The sequence below is a fragment of the Entelurus aequoreus genome, linkage group LG17, assembly GCF_033978785.1.
Source record: "Entelurus aequoreus isolate RoL-2023_Sb linkage group LG17, RoL_Eaeq_v1.1, whole genome shotgun sequence".
NCBI lineage: Eukaryota > Metazoa > Chordata > Actinopteri > Syngnathiformes > Syngnathidae > Entelurus > Entelurus aequoreus.
In genome coordinates, this window is record NC_084747.1 from 22,628,609 (window position 1) to 22,648,728 (window position 20,120).

At 39.2% G+C, this 20,120-nt stretch overlaps 2 protein-coding genes across 5 annotated transcripts in view; one reads left to right on the forward strand and one right to left on the reverse strand.

Moving 5' to 3' along the window:
- Positions 1–4,053: 4,053 nt before the first annotated feature.
- On the reverse strand, positions 4,054–10,882 carry cfap77 (cilia and flagella associated protein 77). Of its 3 annotated transcripts, XM_062025258.1 has the most exons (8): positions 10,690–10,880; positions 10,476–10,559; positions 9,207–9,306; positions 8,859–9,096; positions 8,690–8,789; positions 8,414–8,491; positions 6,557–6,649; positions 4,054–4,128 (listed from the first exon to the last, which is right to left on the reverse strand). In XM_062025258.1, exons 1-8 carry the CDS (start codon positions 10,702–10,704, stop codon positions 4,096–4,098), a joined length of 741 nt encoding a protein of 246 aa, XP_061881242.1. In that variant the 5' UTR covers positions 10,705–10,880; the 3' UTR covers positions 4,054–4,095. The 3 variants fall into 3 exon arrangements, with proteins under 3 accessions (XP_061881242.1, XP_061881241.1, XP_061881244.1); XM_062025257.1 differs by lacking the exon at positions 4,054–4,128 and having other exon boundaries at positions 6,158–6,649; positions 10,690–10,882; XM_062025260.1 differs by lacking the exons at positions 4,054–4,128; positions 6,557–6,649 and adding an exon at positions 8,049–8,220 and having other exon boundaries at positions 10,690–10,879.
- Positions 10,883–10,983: 101 nt separating this feature from the next.
- qsox2 (quiescin Q6 sulfhydryl oxidase 2) overlaps positions 10,984–20,120 on the forward strand; it is a 27,862-nt gene continuing 18,725 nt past the window's right edge. For both annotated transcript variants that reach the window (XM_062025255.1, XM_062025256.1), the window contains exons 1-4: positions 10,984–11,364; positions 13,752–13,852; positions 13,917–13,965; positions 18,334–18,439. In XM_062025255.1, the coding sequence (XP_061881239.1) occupies positions 11,133–11,364; positions 13,752–13,852; positions 13,917–13,965; positions 18,334–18,439 (488 nt within the window). In that variant the 5' untranslated portion in view covers positions 10,984–11,132. The remainder of the gene's footprint in view (positions 11,365–13,751; positions 13,853–13,916; positions 13,966–18,333; positions 18,440–20,120) is intronic.

Here is a 20,120-nt window from a genome sequence, read left to right on the forward strand (position 1 = left end):
CCCTGTGACCTCACAATGATTGTTGATGATCAATGATTATTGATCATCTATGATTATTGATCCATCTGCTGCAGGAGCCAAGTCAAAGTGAGGAATAGAACGTTGCAACCAATCAACACTAACTTCTCTCTCTCTCTTTCTCTCTCTCTCTCTCTCTCTCTCTCTCTCTCTCTCTCTCTCTCTCTCTCTCTCTCTCTCTCTCTCTCTCTCTCTCTGTTAAAAGTTAAAATGCTCACATTAATAGTTTGATCATTTAAAATTCATAATATTGATCATTTTGGCAAAATTTAAGGTACTTGTATTAATGTTTGTAATAAATTATAATAATGATGTTGTATTATTACATCATTTAGGCACAATGTTAACAATTTTAGCAATAATGATTTTAATTATGTTAGTAGTTTGTAATATTATGAATGTCAGTAATAATCATTTTAACAATATTAAACGCTATTATTTCAACGTTATGATTATGTTGATATTATTGTTAGTAATAATTTTAGCAGTAATTTTCATTGTATTTTAGAAATAAAATAAAATAATAAAGGTAATAATCATTTGAATAATGTTAAGTTAAAATGTTATACAATGCTAGTAATAACTTTAGCAATAATTGTATTAACTGTAGTAATGAAAATTAACATTGTCAATTATTATGATAATATCCATAATTTTTTTGATTGAGCAAAAATAATTTTAATTGTATTAACAGTAGTAATAAAATATAATAATTATGTTAGTGGTAATATTAAGCATTTTTATAATGATAATATTACAAATCATGTTAATCATTATTTTAGCAATATTATTTGTTGAATTATTGTTTGTAAAAAATAATGTTACAAATAATGTCAGCAATAATCATTTTAGCTTTAATTTTATTAACCTTAGTAATAAAATGTAATATTGATGTTAATGTTAATCATTTTAGTAATGTTTTAATTTGAGTAATTTAGCAATGTTGATTGTAAAAATGTTTAATAAAATATGATGTCAATGTTATAAGATAAAATGTTAGACAATGGTAGTAATAATATTAGCAATATTGTTGACGTTTGTAATGAAATGTAATGTTAATTGTATTAATGTTAGTAATAAAATATAATAATTATGTTAGTGGTAATATTAATAAGCATTTTTATAATGATAATATTACAAATCATATTAATCATTATTTTAGCAATACTATTTGTTGAATTATTGTTTGTAAAAAATAATGTTAAAAATAATGTCAGCAATAATCATTTTAGCTTTAATTGTATTAACGTTAGTAATACAATTTAATATTGATGTTAATGGTAATGTTAATCATTTTAGTAATTTAGCAATGTTAATTGTAAAAATGTTTAATAAAATATGATGTCCATGTTATAAGATAAAATGTTAGACAATGGTAGTAATAATATTAGCAATATTGTTGACGTTTGTAATGAAATGTAATGTTAATTGTATTAATGTTAGTAATAAAATGTACTAATAATGTGGTAATAATGATTAATGGTATAATGATGTTAATGTTTGACATAAGGTTAATTATGTCAGCAAAATTAACATTAATATTATTAGTATTAGTAATAATATTAATGGTATCGGAAATAATGTCAGTAATGATTTTAGCAATACTAAAGTGAATTGTATTAATGTTAGTAATAAAATGTAATGTTAACAACAGTAATGTTAATCATTTTTATAACGTTATAATGATGTTAATTTTAGTAATGATATTGTAAGAATACAAATGATGTTAATTGTATTAACATTGATAAAAATGTTAGAAACATCGTTAGTAATATTTTAAATCATTTTCTCGTCTCCTCTTTGCACCACCATGTTCTCCTTCAGGCCACTAACGACTGGAAGTTGGACTTTGACAGAACTGATCCGACACCAAACCAATCAGAAGCACACAGTTTGAGTGACGTGTCTAAGGACGCTTTAAAGGAAGTGTGTGTGTGATTGACAGCAGAGAATGCTAGCCTGCAGGCATTTTCCTTCATGCTAACACACTGAGACACATCACACGAATGATGATCATCATTAAAAACTACACCTCCTTTTCTTATTTTTAAACAAACATTTACTATTTTACAGCAATTTTGGATTGATGGCACTTCTAAGTGTGTTTGGGTCTTTGTACGTGTGGAGCAGGAGCCTGGTCCGCATGTTTCACAGCACTTTTGTTCATTATTATTATGCACAGACTTTGTGGGCGCAGTCAGGACATTGAAGGCGTCCAGTCTGGAATGATGTGGCCCTGATGGGTCACTTGCAGCTGAGTGTGAAGCTTCTGGGATGAGACTCAGCACCTCAGAATGTCAGGGCAGCAAGGTATTTGCAAGGTATTCGCGAGCGGCAACCCCACACAATACAGTCCATGACATTAGATGGTGAGGTGTTTGCGAGCGGAAACCCCCATCAATACAGTCAATGACATTAGGTTATTGAGGTATTTGCGAGTGGCAACCCCCATCAATACATTATATGACAATAGGTGGCGTGATATTAGCGAGCAACAACCCCACACAGTACAGTCCATGACATGAGGTAGTGAGGTATTTGTGAGTGGCAACCCCACACAATATAGGTGGCGTGGTATTTGCGAGCGGCATCCCCACACAGTACAGTCCATGACATTAGATGGCGAGGTATTTGCGAGCGGCAACCCCCATCAGTACAGTCAATGACGTTAGGTTATTGAGGTATTTGCGAGTGGCAACCCCCGTAAATACAGTCAATGACATTAGGTTATTGAAGTATTTGCGAGTGGCAACCCCCGTGAATACAGTCAATGACATTAGGTTATTGAGGTATTTGCGAGCGGCAACCCCCATCAGTACAGTCAATGACGTTAGGTTATTGAGGTATTTGCGAGTGGCAACCCCCGTAAATACAGTCAATGACATTAGGTTATTGAGGTATTTGCGAGCGGCAACCCCCATCAGTACAGTCAATGACGTTAGGTTATTGAGGTATTTGCGAGCGGCAACCCCCGTAAATACAGTCAATGACGTTAGGTTATTGAGGTATTTGCGAGTGGCAACCCCCGTAAATACAGTCAATGACATTAGGTTATTGAGGTATTTGCGAGTGGCAACCCCCATCAGTACAGTCAATGACATTTGGTTATTGAGGTATTTGCGAGTGGCAACCCCACACAATACATTATATGACAATAGGTGGCGAGGTATTAGTGAGCAACAACCCCACACAGTACAGTCCATGACATGAGGTAGTGAGGTATTTGTGAGTGGCAACCCCACACAATATAGGTGGCGTGGTATTTGCGGGTGGCAACCCGCATCAGTACAGTCAATGACATTAGGTTATTGAGGTATTTGCGAGTGGCAACCCCACACAATACATTATATGACAATAGGTGGCGAGGTATTAGCGAGCAACAACCCCACACAGTACAGTCCATGACATGAGGTGGCAAGGTATTGGCGAGCGGCAACCCCCCACAATAGTCAATGACATTAGGTGATGAGATTTTTGCGAGTGGCAACCTCACACAATACAGTCCATGACTTTAGGTGGCGAGGTATTTGCTCGTTGCAACCCCACGGAATCTCTTTAAGATAGGCCAGCACAGGACTTGTTGCCATGGAAACCTGATTCCAATGTGAGCTCAAAGGACATACCTTCTTGAGGTCAGTATACCCGCTCTTGGAAAGAAGCAGAATAAACATTTTGAGAGGAGCCATGAGGTGACACTGGAATCTTACCCCATTGTAGTTTAGTTTAGTTTAGTTTATTAAGGATCCCCATTAGTCTACACCGCAGTGGAGACTATTCTTCCTGGGGTCTGTCAATAAAGACGGTGAATCTGAAAATGAGCTGCCGGCCCCCTGGTGTTTGGATTAGTATAAACCTTAACGGAGAACACGCGTCATTCATGTACTGCGTCCAAAGCACATCTCGTGAGATTACCTTTCACATGGAAGGCTGAAAAAATGATTTGGATTGTATTTGGCCATTGTTTAAAGGTTAAACTAGATTTGTTGACCCCTTAGAGTTCAACACAATGAAGTAGACACCGTGACTGAAATGGACTTTTATTGGATGTCTTCACCTGTTGACTTGAACACACCTGTTCTACCTCCTGAACGTATCCAGCCCAGGAGACACCTAAAAAAAACACACTATCAGTAACGGTTGAATGGAATAAACAATATTTTTCTTGTTTGTTGAAGATATAGACTTTTAAGAGATATGTGTGTAGTTGATGTATTCCTGTGGTGGGTGTGACGGAGACTACTCTTTGTCTCCCAGGGTCTAACACTGGAGACAAAGGGGCAAGCAACAGGAGGTCGGACCTTCATCCATAAAATAGCTATACAGGATATTTCCTTCACAGATGCATCACCTGCAGGGGTAAACATAAAGGTCCGGTGCAGTGTGGTGGGTGGCCTGGTCTTCAGTAGCCAAATCCGGTTCTTGGGTCATGGGATGTCACCTCCCCGGTGGGAAAGGAGATAAAGTCAGACTCACCTCAAGTTCAGGTTCTGGAGCCAAACTCCTTGAGAGGGGCTGGACCTTGTTCTATCCTGAATTTGCTCTAAGGGAGAGGGGGCTAGCTGAGGTGGGCTTATTCAAAGCCCCCCAGCTAGGTATGTTGGGGTCATCCCTGCTGAACAAGAGGGTTTTTTCCTAAGCGTCTGGGTAGTCTTTACTGTCACTCATGCAAATGCAGACTACCCAGTCACCTTAGAGTCTGTCAAGGAGTGCAGGAGAGGATCCCCAATGGAGACTTTCTAGTTCTACTGGGAGACTTCAACGGCCATGTTGGTAACGAGTGTGACCCAGAGGAGCATCGATCATCACATTGGTTCTGTCTCCTCAGTAGCAGTGAATCCTGGGGAGGCAATTAGTCCTCCAGAAGTTACCAGGTTGCTTGGTTTTGTGCTGCCACTCTCAAGGAAGTCAGGTGGCTTTGTGTCTTCAGTTGACCTTGTTGTCGGCTTCTCAAATCTGCTCTCAGTTACTCGAGGAGGTTGAGCAGTGTCTTCTCAGGAGAGCTTGGTACCTTGAGTTTCCAATGATAACAAACTCCAGGGATTTGGGGGCAGGGCTGTTAATAATACCTGGGATTTATATAGCGCTTTTCTAAGTACCCAAAGTCGCTTTACATGTTAAAAACCCATCATTCATTCACACCTGGTGGTGGTAAGCTACTTTCGTAGCCACAGCTGCCCTGGGGTAGACTGACGGAAGCGTGGCTGCCAATTTGCGCCTACGGCCCCTCCGACCACCACCTATCATTCATTCAACATTCATTCACCGGTGTGAGCGGCACCGGGGGCAAGGGTGAAGTGTCCTGCCCAAGGACACAACGGCATGGTAAGAGGCGGGGAGCGAACCTGCAACCCTCAGGTTTCTGACACGGGCGCTCTACCCACTACGACATGTTAGTGTCCATCTGGAGAACGAGACCAAACATGTTCCATCTGGACTCTGGATTTTTAAGGATAGTGGTTCTTCATTGCACTGACGGTTGTGCGCACCATTGGAGATGAGACTGTTGGGCCACTTGTGACCAGTAATAGTGCGGTGATGGTTCCGGTGACAGGCATCTAACTTGTCAGGGTGAACTTGTGGGACAGCCCAGCTGCTGCAGTTGTAGAGCATCACTGACATGCATGTGGAGTTGTGGAGGCTGTCTTGAGGGGGATCCTGGTCCGACAGTTCCACATCTTCCGGTAAGACTTGAAAGCTTTGTTTCCCTGTGTGCATCGAGATTTGAAATCTTTGGTGCTGCAAAATGCTGAGCCGAGTATACTTTCTTGCTGCGCCATGTTTCTCTGCCACAAAGTGGTTCACCCTCATTGGTTTCTGAGGGTCATGATTGGGAGGAACATCCTCCCCAATCCAAACCTGGCATTGTTATGGTATTGGACTTCTGTGCTAACTCAAATACCATGTTCTTACATAACGATAGACCTGCTGCCTAAGGGAACTTATTTCCCTTAGGCAGCAGGTCTATGATTGACTTTGTAGTCTTATCAAACCTGTGTCCGAATGTTTTGGACTAAAGCGGAAAGCAAGGGACTGAGCTGTCGGCTGATCAGCCTCTGGTAATGAGTTGGTTTAGATGGCGGACAAGCCTGGCAGACCCAAATATATATTGAGGGTGTGCTGGGAACGTTTGGCAGAGTCTCCCGTTTGTTGAGTCTTCAACTCACACCTCCAGCAAAGCTTTTTCTGCATGGCATTGGATCCCGAACTCAATGGAGGGCACCAGAGGTTAGGGAAGCCACCAGGCTGAAGAAGCTGCTGGATCTCAGCAGGCAAAGCAGCGTCAGGTTTTGGCGGTGGTCGAAGCGAAAACACGGGTGGAGGAAGAATTTGCTGAGGCTGTGGTTCTCAGCCGGGAATGAGTGGATTGTAGCCGTGGGGTTGGTAGTGAGGTCTTGCCCCGAGTCGGCGAGTTCTAGTATCTATGGACTTTGTTTGAGAGAAGCTGCAGCACAAGGTGGAAAGGCGGTTGAGGCAGAACCATCTTGGTAAAGAAAGAGCAGTGATAGAAGGCAAAGCTATCGTCTTTTGTGTGAGTTACCTGAGTGTAGACACTTTGTTTGTTGCTATGAGGAAGACGTGTGCTCCTTCGCACTGAAGTAGTCCTCGAGTCTTCAAAGGAACCACATTGCACCTACAAACACACGCAAAGGCACATGAGGAATTATCTGTGTCTTCTGTGCGTGTGTGTTCATACTCTCGTGTTACGTAACTCCTTTCTGGCCGCGTCTGCTTTGACTTCTAGTTCTTCCGTGGTGGGCGGTCCCAGACTTGTAATTCTCTTCCAAAACACTAAGGGGCAGTGTCTCCAGAAGGAGAAACGGCAGCCGTCGTTGACTAGATACTTACATTTCTTGTGAAGGGTGACGACAACCACAACGTCGAAATCTTTGTCTACTCATTCAGAATAATCAGTCAAATTTTAACGGACGTTTAAACCGGAGGAAAATACGTTCGCGAAGATTGACTGTGCAACTTCCGAACGAGTCGCGGAGGAGGACGCTATTAATATTTGCTCAGAGTTTACATGTTGCTAAATAAACCGTGGCTGAAAAATGACTGACGGAGAGCGAGATGTGTTGTGTGTGTGTGAGAAAAATATGTGCACAAGAAAGAATATGTGTTGGAAGTGGACCTGTTGTTAGCGCAAGATTGGCAATAAAAGTTAAAAAGAGTGTCATACTTTGTGACTCTTTGTAGACGCAACAAAAAGCACACATTCAGTAATTATTTGTAGAGCACACATATATAAAGTACATGAGATCAGTTTTCATGCAAATGTTTCATCACTGTTGCTTTATTTCATACAATAGTTTGTGTATTTCAAACACGATAACTTTTATTTATTTTTTTCCCAGGATGGTGCTGCTGTAGTAGCTGCTGTTGGCAGTTGTGCTCTTCTATCATCCTTCCTGGTCTTTCCCTCTTGTTTTCATGTGGGGTTTTTTGCCTCTTGGTTGGGGACTCTTTGGGACTGTGCGACAAGGGGTGGCACTTTCGTGACTTCTGCTGTGCTTTTTTGTGAACTTCTGGATCTGCCTCCCGGGAGCCTTTTGGCCATGGGGACCAGGCGCTGGGTCTCTGCCACACCAGAGTCCGTTTGGAGAGACTGGAGGAGATGCGGATGAAGAGACTGGACCGGGACGGACAAGCTTCACGGTGTCTTGGCTGAATGAGCGTGTGTCGGACACCTCGGTCTCCTTGGACACATCCTCGCTCACCCATGCTGACTGGACACTGGTCGAGAGTTGGACGGCGGCCGAGGGTGGAGTCGGCACTCTTGTTTGCTTTGTTGGGTCCGCTCCTGTCTCTGGCCATGCTCCCCCCCCCCACCCCAGCAGATGGTGTGGAACACCGCAGAGGCCACCATAGTGTAAATGTTTTTTTGTTGTTGTCTTTGTTTTACTTTTGTAGCTGTGTGTAGAAACGGCTGGTTGCATCAGCTCTGCTCTTTTAATGTCCTTTGTGTTCTTTGATGTTTCCCTCTTACACACATGCTTATGTGTGCTATGGCTATGAGTTTTTCTTTTCCATTGGCCTCAGTCTGGAACCCCCCCAGGCTTGGATTGAAATTTTTTTCTCTCACCCCTCCCTCCCCAGCGTTTACCTGTTTCTCACCTTTTTTGTAAGGGGCGCCGGAAGTTGGCAGACCCGTCAGCAATCCTGTTCTGTCTCTTGTGTCATGTTTGATCCTGTTCTGTCTCCCTGTAATGTTTGTCTGCTCTTGAATGGGATGGTGCTGAAGATCTTAATTTCCCCTCGGGGATTAATAAAGTGATTCTGATTCTGTCACAGCCATGCGTTCCGCGTTGCAAGCAGGGGGGTACCGCAGGGTGAGGGGGAAAGATGGCGTAGCTTATGCAAGTTAGGTGAGGTGGGAGGATGCACCAGGCTTTACCTGCGTGTTGGCGTGGGGAAAACGCGCGCTCCTCCTCAATAAAGAAGTCCTTGTCTCAATGGGGAAACCACACTGCCCCTGCACACAGACACACATTACCATGAATTGATTAACGTGGACCCCGACTTAAACAAGTTGGAAAACTTATTGGGGTGTTACCATTTAGTGGTCAATTGTACGGAATATGTACTGTACTGTGCAATCTACTAATAAGTCTCAATCAATCACAGGTGCAGGTGAGGGGTCTGTGTCTTCTGCACCTGTGTCTACACTCACCCTCTTAAATCGTTCACCGTCACGACTCCGTTTCATGATGTCTTCCCGCCAACGACGACCGTACTCATGAGACAAAAGATCAAAGAATGGAGACGCCGACCTGAACACAACACATACTTCTTTAAATAACTTGGACTGCTTTTTCAGAATGTGGGCTTGTTGGGTTCACCTGGTGGTGTTGATTCCAAAGGTGATGTCGGGGATAGCCGGATGCTGGGAAGTTCTCACCCTCTGGACTTTGGGGTCAGGGTCCTGCTTGGCCCTTTGCGCTCTGTACTCCTTCAGTTGTTTGGCCGTCACCAGCCCGCATCGGACCGCATCCCGGTTGAGGGCCACAAAATCTGGGGTGCGCGGTTGACGGGGGGCGGAGCTTTGTTGTTGGGACTGGACCCTCCACCCCGACAGAACTGATCAGCGACATCAGAGAGTCCAATCAGAACAATGCAGTTTGACTGACGGGTGTTAGCATGCTTTAAGACATGTAAATATATCAACTGACTACATAGGCAGGTGTTACCTTCAGCCACGCCCCCATTTCCTTGTGTACTGCCAGCTCCACAAGTGAAATCTGGACCAGGAACATAAAGACCTCTGGAACCGATCTGACCCACACGTGCCTACACACACACGGCCATGTTTGTTTGCATGTTCTAGAGCCACGCCTTTAAACCAGTGGTTCTTAACCTGGGTTCGATTGAACCCCTAGGGGTTCGGTGAGTCGGCCTCAGGGGTTCGGCGGAGCCTCCGCCGCGGAGGTCAGGACACACCCGACTCTTCGTGTAAATAAAAATTCCCTATCGGCGTATTATGGATACCCCCAAACAATGTTCCCTCTAACTCAGTGGCTTAGTGGTTAGAGTGTCCGCCCTGAGATGGGTAGGTTGTGAGTTCATACCAAAGACTATAAAAATGGGAGCCATTACCTCCCTGCTTGGCACTCAGCATCAAGGCTTGGAATTGGGCGTTAAATCACCAAAAATGATTCCCGGGCGCTGCACCGCTGCTGCCCACTGCTTCCCCTCACCTCCCAGGGGGTGAACAAGGGTGATGGGTCAAATGCAGAGGACACATTTCACCACACCTAGTGTGTGTGTGACAATCACTGCTACTAGATGTGCACACTGTGGCCACACCAGCAGCTCACCTGTCCCAAACCTGACTAAATACCAAGTTAATGACGCCAAAAGGGACAAGCGGTAGAAAATGGATGGATGTTTTATTATTATAATCAAATGACAGCAGTCATTTCCATGGGATTATTTTCTCAAATAAGTGTTTTGGCCCACTCCCATGACGGTAACACAAAATAGTGTTTCTCATGAGCCGTGTACTAGGATTGCATGTCTGGGTGGGGGTCCTGCTTTGGAAATCATTTGCACCCCTTTCCAATATCGCATTTAGTTCCCCCGACTTAAACAAGTTGAAAAACTTATTGGGGTGTTACCATTTAGTGGTCAATTGTACGGAATATGTACTTCACTGTGCAACCTACTAATAAAAGTCTCAATCAATCAATCAATCAATCCCACTAAAACATTCACATTTTGCACAATGAGATGTAAACATGGGATCATGTGCACATTCCTGTAACGTTCTGTTTGTAAAATATATCTTTATTAGTATTTATTTAATATAATAACATCATTACATGATTAATATTTATAAATTAAGAATTTTTATTTTTCACTAAAGAAGTGTTTGGTGAAAGCGCATATGAAACTGGTGTGGTTGTGTACCTCCTACAAGGTTAGGAACCACTGCTTTAAAGCCATTCCTGTTTGCCTACCTTGATCAGCAATGGATTGGTTAGCATAGACTCTCTGACCACGCCCAATCTGGGTGACGTCACGCTCCCTCTGAAGACGACGGCCTGCAGTTGTATCAAAATAAAAGCCTCACGTGCCGTTCTTATCCGAACATGAATATGTGAACGGTTCAGCAACAATGACATCATTGAAAAAAGAAGATGGAGTTCGGACTTCTATAAAGTAAACACTCACTTCATTCAACGCCATTGTGTCTCCGCGGTGTCCTACTGGGGGGTTGCCATGGTTACAGCACGCAGTGTGAACAGGAAGTGGACAGTGAGTAGCTTCCTTTGAACCGCGTTAAAAAACAAAAAACAAACAAACACTTTAATGAAGGAAGTATTGTGGTGTTTTCTTGGAAATGATGCATGTACATGTACTGCTTATGACAAGCAAGACTTAAACCCGGAAGGGAAAGTTGTAATACAGCAGCGTCATCGTGTGGACAAAAGCAGGCAGCAGCACGCTCGTTACCGGAAACGACGCGAACTGAGACGTCCTTACTTCCGGTGTAGGCGGCGGGGGGGCCGCACTCATGTCTGGCCGGCGGTGTTTGGTCTCCTCCTTCTTCTCCTCCTCCTCCTCCTCCTTCTTCTCCGTCCCTGGACGTCTTGTGACGGCTGGTCCTCGCCACCATGCTCGGGATGTTCCGCTTCTGCTGGACGGTGTCTCTCACGCTCCAAATGGCGTCCGCGGTGGATCAGCTGTACTCGGAGGACGACCAGCTGGCGGTGCTGAGCGGCGTCGGCCTCAAGTCCGCCGTCACCAACTCATCCTCCGCCTGGCTCGTCCAGTTCTTCTCGTCCTGGTGCGGACATTGCGTCCACTTCTCCGCCACCTGGAAGGCCCTGGCCCGGGACGTCCAAGGTACAACACTCACACTTTTCACCTCATATTGATGACATTTTCTGCTTTATTTATCTTACTATTGTGTTTATTAATGTTCTTACTGTGTTTATTAATGTTCCTATTGTGTTTATTAATGTTCCTACTGTGTTTATTAATGTTCTCACTGTGTTTATTAATGTTCTCACTTTGTTTATTAATGTTCTCACTGTGTTTATTAATGTTCCTATTGTGTTTATTAATGTTCTCACTTTGTTTATTAATGTTCTCACTGTGTTTATTAATGTTCCTATTGTGTTTATTAATGTTCTCACTTTGTTTATTAATGTTCTCACTGTGTTTATTAATGTTCCTATTGTGTTTATTAATGTTCTTACTGTGTTTATTAATGTTCCTATTGTGTTTATTAATGTTCCTACTGTGTTTATTAATGTTCTCAATGTGTTTATTAATGTTCCTCTGTGTTTATTAATGTTCTCACTGTGTTTATTAATGTTTCTACTGTGTTTATTAATGTTCTCACTGTGTTTATTAATGTTCCTACTGTGTTTATTAATGTTCTCACTGTTTATTAATGTTCCTACTGTGTTTATTAATGTTCTCACTGTGTTTATTAATGTTCTTACTGTGTTTATTAATGTTCCTATTGTGTTTATTAATGTTCTCACTGTGTTTATTAATGTTCCTATTGTGTTTATTAATGTTCCTATTGTGTTTATGAATGTTTTCACTGTGTTTATTAATGTTCTTACTGTGTTTATTAATGTTCCTATTGTGTTTATTAATGTTCTTACTGTGTTTATTAATGTTCTTGGTGTGTTTATTAATGTTCTTAGTGTGGTTATTAATGTTCCTACCATGTTTATTAATGTTCTTAGTGTGTTTATTAATGTTGCTACTGTGTTTATTAATGTTCTTAGTGTATTTATTAATGTTCCTACTGTGTTGATTAATGTTCCTACTGTGTTTTTTTAATGTTCCTACTGTGTTTATTAATGTTCCTACTGTGTTTATTAATGTTCCTACTGTGTTTATTAATGTTCCTACTGTGTTTATTAATGTTCTTAGTGTGTTTATTAATGTTCCTACTGTGTTTGATTAATGTTCCTACTGTGTTTATTAATGTTCCTACTGTGTTTATTAATGTTTCTACTGTGTTTATTATGTTTGTACTGTGTTTATTAATGTTCTTACTGTGTTTATTAATGTTCTTACTATGTTTATTAATGTTTCTACTGTGTTTATTATGTTCGTACTGTGTTTATTAATGTTCTCGCTGTGTTTATTAATGTTCTTACTATGTTTATTAATGTTCTCACTGTGTTTATTAATGTTCTTACTATGTTTATTGATGTTCTCACTGTGTGTATTATTGTTCGCACTCTGTTTATTAATGTTCTTACTGTGTTTATAAATGATCTTACTGTGTTTACAAATGTTTTTGCTATGTCTAAATGCACTTACTGTGTTTATAAACGTTCCTACTGTGTTTGTAAACGTTCCTACGGTTACTTGTTTATACATGTTTTTACTGTGGCTAAATGTACTTAACTGCTTATAAATGTTCTTACTGTGTTTGTAAACATTCTTAAAGTGTTTGTGAATGTCGTTTTGTCACTGTGTTCCAAAATGTTTTTACTTGCTCCAAAATGTTGCCAATGTGTTTCCAAATGTTCTCACTGTGTTTATTAATGTTCTTACTGTGTTTATTAATGCTCATACTGTGTTTATTAATGTTGCTACTGTTTATAAATGATCTTAATGTGTTTAAAAATGTTTTTACTGTGTCTAAATGCACTTACTGTGTTTATAAACGTTCCTACTGTGTTTGTAAACCGTTACTGTGTTTAAACATGTTTTTACTCTGTTTAAATGTTCTTAACTGTTTATAAATGTTCTTACTGTGTTTGTAAACATTCTTAGTGTTTGTCAATGTTTATAAATGTTCATAAAGTGTTTGTAAACATTCCTAGCGGGTTTGTAAACATTGTTGCTGTTTGTAAACGTTCTTACCGTGTTTATTTTTTAAGTTTTTTTTTAAACATTTCTAGTGTGTTTGTAAACATTCTTACTGTGTTTGTGAACATTCCTCATGTGAAACTTTGAGGAACAACTTGGGCGTTTTGTAATCAATTGAATCACTTCTACGTAAATACGCGTGACACAACAGCTCCTACTTGGAGTTTGCACTAAAGAGTGGGAGTTTTGAACGTGTCTTTGTCTGGAAAGCAGCTGGCGTGCAGTTGACTGGTCCCCAGGGACAGAGGTGGTGACAGATGGAGACCTTCTCACTGTGTGTGTGTGTGTGTGTGTGTGTGTGTGTGTGTGTGTGTGTGTGTGTGTGTGTGTGTGTGTGTGTGTGTGTGTGTGTGTGTGTGTGTGTGTGTGTGTGTGTGTGTGTGTGTCAGACTGGCAGCAGGTGATCAACATGGCCGTGCTGGACTGTGCACAGGAAGACAACTATGACGCCTGCAAAGAATACAACATCAAGTTTTACCCGACATTTAAGGTGAGTAACCCTCGCCCATGATTTACTTGATAACAAACAACTCATGTGGTCTCTCTGTCCAAAGTATTTCCACGCTCACTGTCCACCCACGGACAAAGGGACGACCTACAGAGGTAAGACGCATCCTACACACATACTGTGTACTCATGGAGGGTCGCCTGGGACAAAGTTAGATCAATACAGTATATTCTTCCAAGCACGGGTGTCCAAACTTCTAACGGGAGTCAAAAAAAGCCTCTAAAAACATCCAAAAAGCGCCACCAATACTCTTTTTACAATCTGTGACCTGAATATTAACCAAGTATTAGTTATATTGTTGTTATAGGACCTGAATATTAACCAGGTATTAGTTATATTGTTATTATAGGACCTGAATATTAACCAGGTATTAGTTATATTGTTATTATAGGACCTGAATATTAACCAGGTATTAGTTATATTGTTATTATAGGACCTGAATATTAACCAGGTATTAGTTATATTGTTATTATAGTACCTGAATATTAACCAAGTATTAGTTATATTGTTATTATAGGACCTGAATATTAACCAGGTATTAGTTATATTGTTATTATAGGACCTGAATATTAACCAAGTATTAGTTATATTGTTGTTATAGGACCTGAATATTAACCAGGTATTAGTTATATTGTTATTATAGGACCTGAATATTAACCAGGTATTAGTTATATTGTTATTATAGGACCTGAATATTAACCAGGTATTAGTTATATTGTTATTATAGGACCTGAATATTAACCAGGTATTAGTTATATTGTTATTATAGGACCTGAATATTAACCAGGTATTAGTTATATTGTTATTATAGGACCTGAATATTAACCAAGTATTAGTTATATTGTTATTATAGGACCTGAATATTAACCAAGTATTAGTTATATTGTTATTATAGGACCTGAATATTAACCAGGTATTAGTTATATTGTTATTATAGGACCTGAATATTAACCAGGTATTAGTTATATTGTTATTATAGGACCTGAATATTAACCAGGTATTAGTTATATTGTTATTACAAGACCTGAATATTAACCAGGTATTAGTTATATTGTTATTATAGGACCTGAATATTAACCAGGTATTAGTTATATTGTTATTATAGGACCTGAATATTAACAAGGTATTAGTTATATTGTTATTATAGGACCTGAATATTAACCAGGTATTAGTTATATTGTTATTATAGGACCTGAATATTAACCAGGTATTAGTTATATTGTTATTATAGGACCTGAATATTAACCAAGTATTAGTTGTATCAGTGGTCCCCAACCACCGGGCCGCGGACCGGTACGATTGGTACCGGGCCGCGGACCGGTACGATTGGTACCGGGCCGCACAAGAAATTAATTTTTTATTTTTTTTTAATGAAATCAACATAAAAAACACAATATATACATTATATATCAATATGGATCAATAAAGTCTGCAGGGATACAGTCCGTAAGCACACATGATTGTATTTATTTATGTAAAATTGTTATTTTTATTTATTTTTTATTTTATTTTATTTTTTAATGAAATCAACATAAAAAACACAATATATACATTATATATCAATATAGATCAATAAAGTCTGCAGGGATACAGTCCGTAAGCACACATGATTGTATTTATTTATGTAAAAAAAAATTAAAAAAAAATTTATTTTTATTTTTTAAAATGAAATCAACATAAAAGACACAATATATACATTCTATATCAATATAGATCAGGACCTGAATATTAACCATTATATTGTTATTATAAGTACCGAGGACCACAAAGCCCTAACTATCTTATGCTGCTATATTGACATGCTGAGCTGCTGCATGGCCTCTGACTTGGTGAAAGTTAATTCTACATTATAAATCATGCCTCTCACCTGGATAGTAGAAGGTTGTGGACATAATCTGACAAGTTGGTCAACTTTGACATCCAACTCAGACCCGGAGATGGCAAGAAAGACACAAAAATAGGCCCATTTTCACCCTTCGTGTGGATTATAATGAATTCTTCATCTAAACGAGAAGACAAACATCCCATCAGTCGGCTTCCCAGTGAGAGCAGACTTTGTACACCAAGTGATTGTTTTATTATGTTTTGCTGGTGTGGTGGATTGTCCGAAGCTTAAGCAGGCAACAAAAGTAGTTTAGTACAACCAATTTATTTACCCGTTATCAGAAGTGCAGGTTGAATGGAGTTGTCCGTGCAAGCAGACACAATGTACTCCAGAGCACACAAGACACACACAAGCCAAAACCACTCTTGAGTCCCGGTCTTCTGCCATTTTTTATATGTCTCTTGTGCGTCACTGTTTTTATCTCGTGCGTCATGATTGTTTTTGGCAACATCCTTGGACTCCCCAATCATACCCAAACAACCAAAACATTCTGTAGACAGGTTGGCACGACTTAATATTCACTTTTGTCCCACACCCGGGGACACAGAATAGAAGAGAAATCAAATGAGCATACATTCTTGACAGACATGAAATATAGGTCAAAGGTCAGAAATTCTACTACATCCCCTCCTTCCAGGGTTCTAAAACCCTGGACCATACCAATTTCTGACGTAGACCACTAATCGAACATGGACTCATACGAAATTCAGTTGTGTGTTCAAAATCAATTGGTAATTAACAATATTGGTAACTACATTCATTGCAAATGCCGGGAAAAATATTTTTGCAAATGTCTTACAGTCATAAGTCTATATACATCCATCTAATTATGTTCATGATCAAATTCTACTACACTGGTACTGCTTATCACTCAGCTTCTTAAAACTTGTAGATCATCCTCCTTATATTCAGGCTCAAAAACTGTAATGGATCATCATTTGTCCCAAAGTAGTCTTTGTTGTCTCTCATGAAGATGAAAAATGTGGAAAGTAGAGCGCCCCAAAATCTGGAGAAGAAGAAGAAGAATAAGTAGATGCATTTTGGTGTAGAAAACGTGTGTGTGAATGTTTTGGAGCATTCACAGAATTAATGTTTCTGTGCGGCCCGCTAGCAAATGCGTCACGGACCGGTACCGGTCCTCGGAGCGGTGGTTGAGGACTACTGCTTTAGACCATTGTAATGCTCTCGGGCCATCCCATAAAGAACATCAGGGGCCGTACTTATCAAGCTTCTCAGAATGACTCCTAAGAAGTCTGCTAAGAGTTGACTTAAGAGTAAATAAATTCTTCGCTGAAAGCTGCACTTAAAAGTTAGTTATCAAGCGTCTTACTCACACTTTCAGCGAAGTGTAGGACTGAATCTTAAGTGTCACACTCAGAGCTGAATTACAACATTACTATGTGCCGTAAACGCAATTTTAGGTGACGTCATTTCTGTGTCCATAGAAATGACCAATCACGGAAGGGAATCCCTTGTCTAAGAATAAAGAAATATCTTGTAAATATTTAAGTGGACAATGGGAGTGTATATTTTGACAATAAACAACACAATAATACAAAACAAACTAGTCCCCGCCGGCACTCACGCTACCGCTCCCTCTCTTCTCTCGCCCACACACTCACTGACGTCACTCACCTCACGGCCACACACATACGCTACTGTCATAACATTTTCTTTCCAATTCATTAATTAGGCAACTAATTTGAAACTGGTGTGGGTGGCTCTATATATACTAGCCCACTGCAGCCACATGCAGAAATCAACATGGAATCGAAAAGTATTAAATCTGTGACAAAAATAATACCTGCTCTGTCTAAACGATAAACAAATCCAGAACATCGTTCCGCTCCCTGAACGTTGGCGCACGTCTCTCTCGCCTCAGTGCCATCCCCTGCTGGCAACTCCTAACCACTTAAGACACCTCTGAAGGTCTCTTAAATATCGTGGAGAGTAGGAGTGATTCTTAGACTTAAGAACGTTGATAAAAAGCTTTTATTCTTAAGTTTGAGAGTAGGACTAAATTTCGCAAATTCTCAGGACTTAAGTGTAAAATGGCACTCTAAGAAGCTTGATAAGTACGGCCCCAGAAGTCTACCATGACTACAAAAGTCAGCCGACGAGGACCAGAGAGCGGGAGCACATTACACCAGTTTTAAAGTCGCCGCATTGGCTCCCCGTCCACCTTAGGGTGGACTTTATAGTTCTATTTTTAGTTTTTGAACGTCTTAATGGCCTCCTTATTTGTCTGACCTGCTTTTACGTGGATCCTGAGGTCCTCTGGTATTTATGTCAGGCTTTATGTCAGTGACTTATTCTTACTCCACATGTTCCTTCAAAGAACTTGTTCAACTAAGTAATCAGAACCATTAAATAATATGTATTTTTTAAATTAAAATGTTGTTAAATATTTTGATTAAATCATTTATAAAAAAATAAATAATTGGACTTTGACACAATATAAATGAATGGCACATTTAATAACAGATCCAATTCTAATGAATTCATGACAATTGATTGAATTGTGTCCCATCCGAGCCTCCGTACAGTTCTTACCTGTCTCCCTGGCGTGTGTGGACAGGTGCAGACAGACAGGTGCAGTCCATGAGACGGCTGATGGTGGACATCTTGCAGAACCACACCAGAGAACATTTACCTGATCACTGTCCACCTTTAGAACCTTGGAGGTACCAAACAACACAACAGTGTGTGTGTGTGTGTGTGTGTGTGTGTGTGTGTGTGTGTGTGTGTGTGTGTGTGTGTGTCTGACATGTCTGTGTGGGACCTTAAGAGTCTTGGACTTGTGTCAGAACCAGGGCCATGTCCATATGGCAGAGACCAAGTCCTCCAAAGTGGACACCCAGTCAGTCTCAAAGTTCTGTCCGTGACCAGAGTTGGACACGTAGAGCTGATTTAGTGTTCTGTTACCAGAACCAGAACCACATCAGGACCAGCATCATCGGGGACACATTTCCCTGGCAAGACCGAGGACCGTCCCCACAGGACACGCCTGCTGGTCCAGTGTTGACATGAGTCTGTCACAGTGACATCATCATGTCCCAAAACTTTTGACTTCCACACACACAAGACTGTTACGTATTGCTGCTTTAAAAATCATCTTTTATATGAAAAATGTTGGAATAGTAAATAGATTTATTACATTAAAAATATTTAACTACTTTAGTTATAATATTTATTGCTTTTACTACATTAAAATATTTTCTTATACTACATAACAAATATTGAAAGAGTAAATATATGTATTTATTTTACTACAAAAACAAATATTGAAATAGAAAATATATTTATTTATTTTACTGCATATACAAATATTGAAATAGTAAATATATTTATTCCAGTTTTACTACATAAAAATATTGAAAGAGTAAATATATTTATTCCAGTTTTACTACATAACAAATATTGAAATAGTAAATATATTTATTCCTTTTTTACTACATAAAAAATATTAAAATAGTAAACATGTTTATTCCAGTTTTACTACATAAAATATTGAAATAGTAAATATATTTATTTTACTACATAAGCATTGAAATAGTAAATATATTTATTCCGGTTTTATTGCATAAAAATGTTGAAATAGTAAATATATTTATTCCTGTTTTACTACTTAAAAATATTGAAATAGTAAATATATTTATTCCTGTTTTACTACATAACATATTGAAATAGTAAATATATTTATTCCTGCTTTACTGCATAAGAATATTGAAATAGTAAATATATTTATTCCTCTTTTACTGCATACAAATATTAAAATAGTAAATATATTTATTCATGTTTTATTACATAAAAATACTGAAATAGTAAATATATTTATTCCTGTTTTACTACATAACAAATATTGAAATAGTAAATGTATTTATTCCTGTTTAACTACATAAAATATTGAAATAGTAAATATATCTATTCCTGTTTTATTACATAAAATATTGAAATAGTAAATATATATATTCCTGTTTTACTGCATAAAAATATTAAAATAGTAAATATATTTATTCCTGTTTTAGTGAATACAAATATACAAATAATACATTTATTTATTCCTGTTTTACTGAATACAAATATAAAAACAATACATTTATTTATTCCTGTTTTACTACATAAAAATATTGAAATAGTAAATACATTTATTGAAGTGAAGTGAATTATATTTATATAGCGCTTTTCTCTAGTGACTCAAAGCGCTTTACATAGTGAAAACCCAATATCTAAGTTACATTTAAACCAGTGTGGGTGGCCTGGGAGCAGGTGGGTAAAGTGTCTTGCCCAAGGACACAACGGCAGTGACTAGGATGGCGGAAGCGGGAATCGAACCTGCAACCCTCAGATTGATGGCACGGCCGC

Bases quoted from the DNA above. Each gene is read 5' to 3' on its own strand.
- cfap77 (XM_062025257.1), bottom strand. The intron at 9,307-10,475 runs GTAGGCAAACAG...GTGTGTGTGTAG, and splicing joins CCAATCCATTGCTGATCAAG to GCACGTGTGGGTCAGATCGG. The intron at 8,492-8,689 runs GTGAGTGTAGAC...GTCTGTGTGCAG, and splicing joins ACGGTGAACGATTTAAGAGG to GGGCAGTGTGGTTTCCCCAT.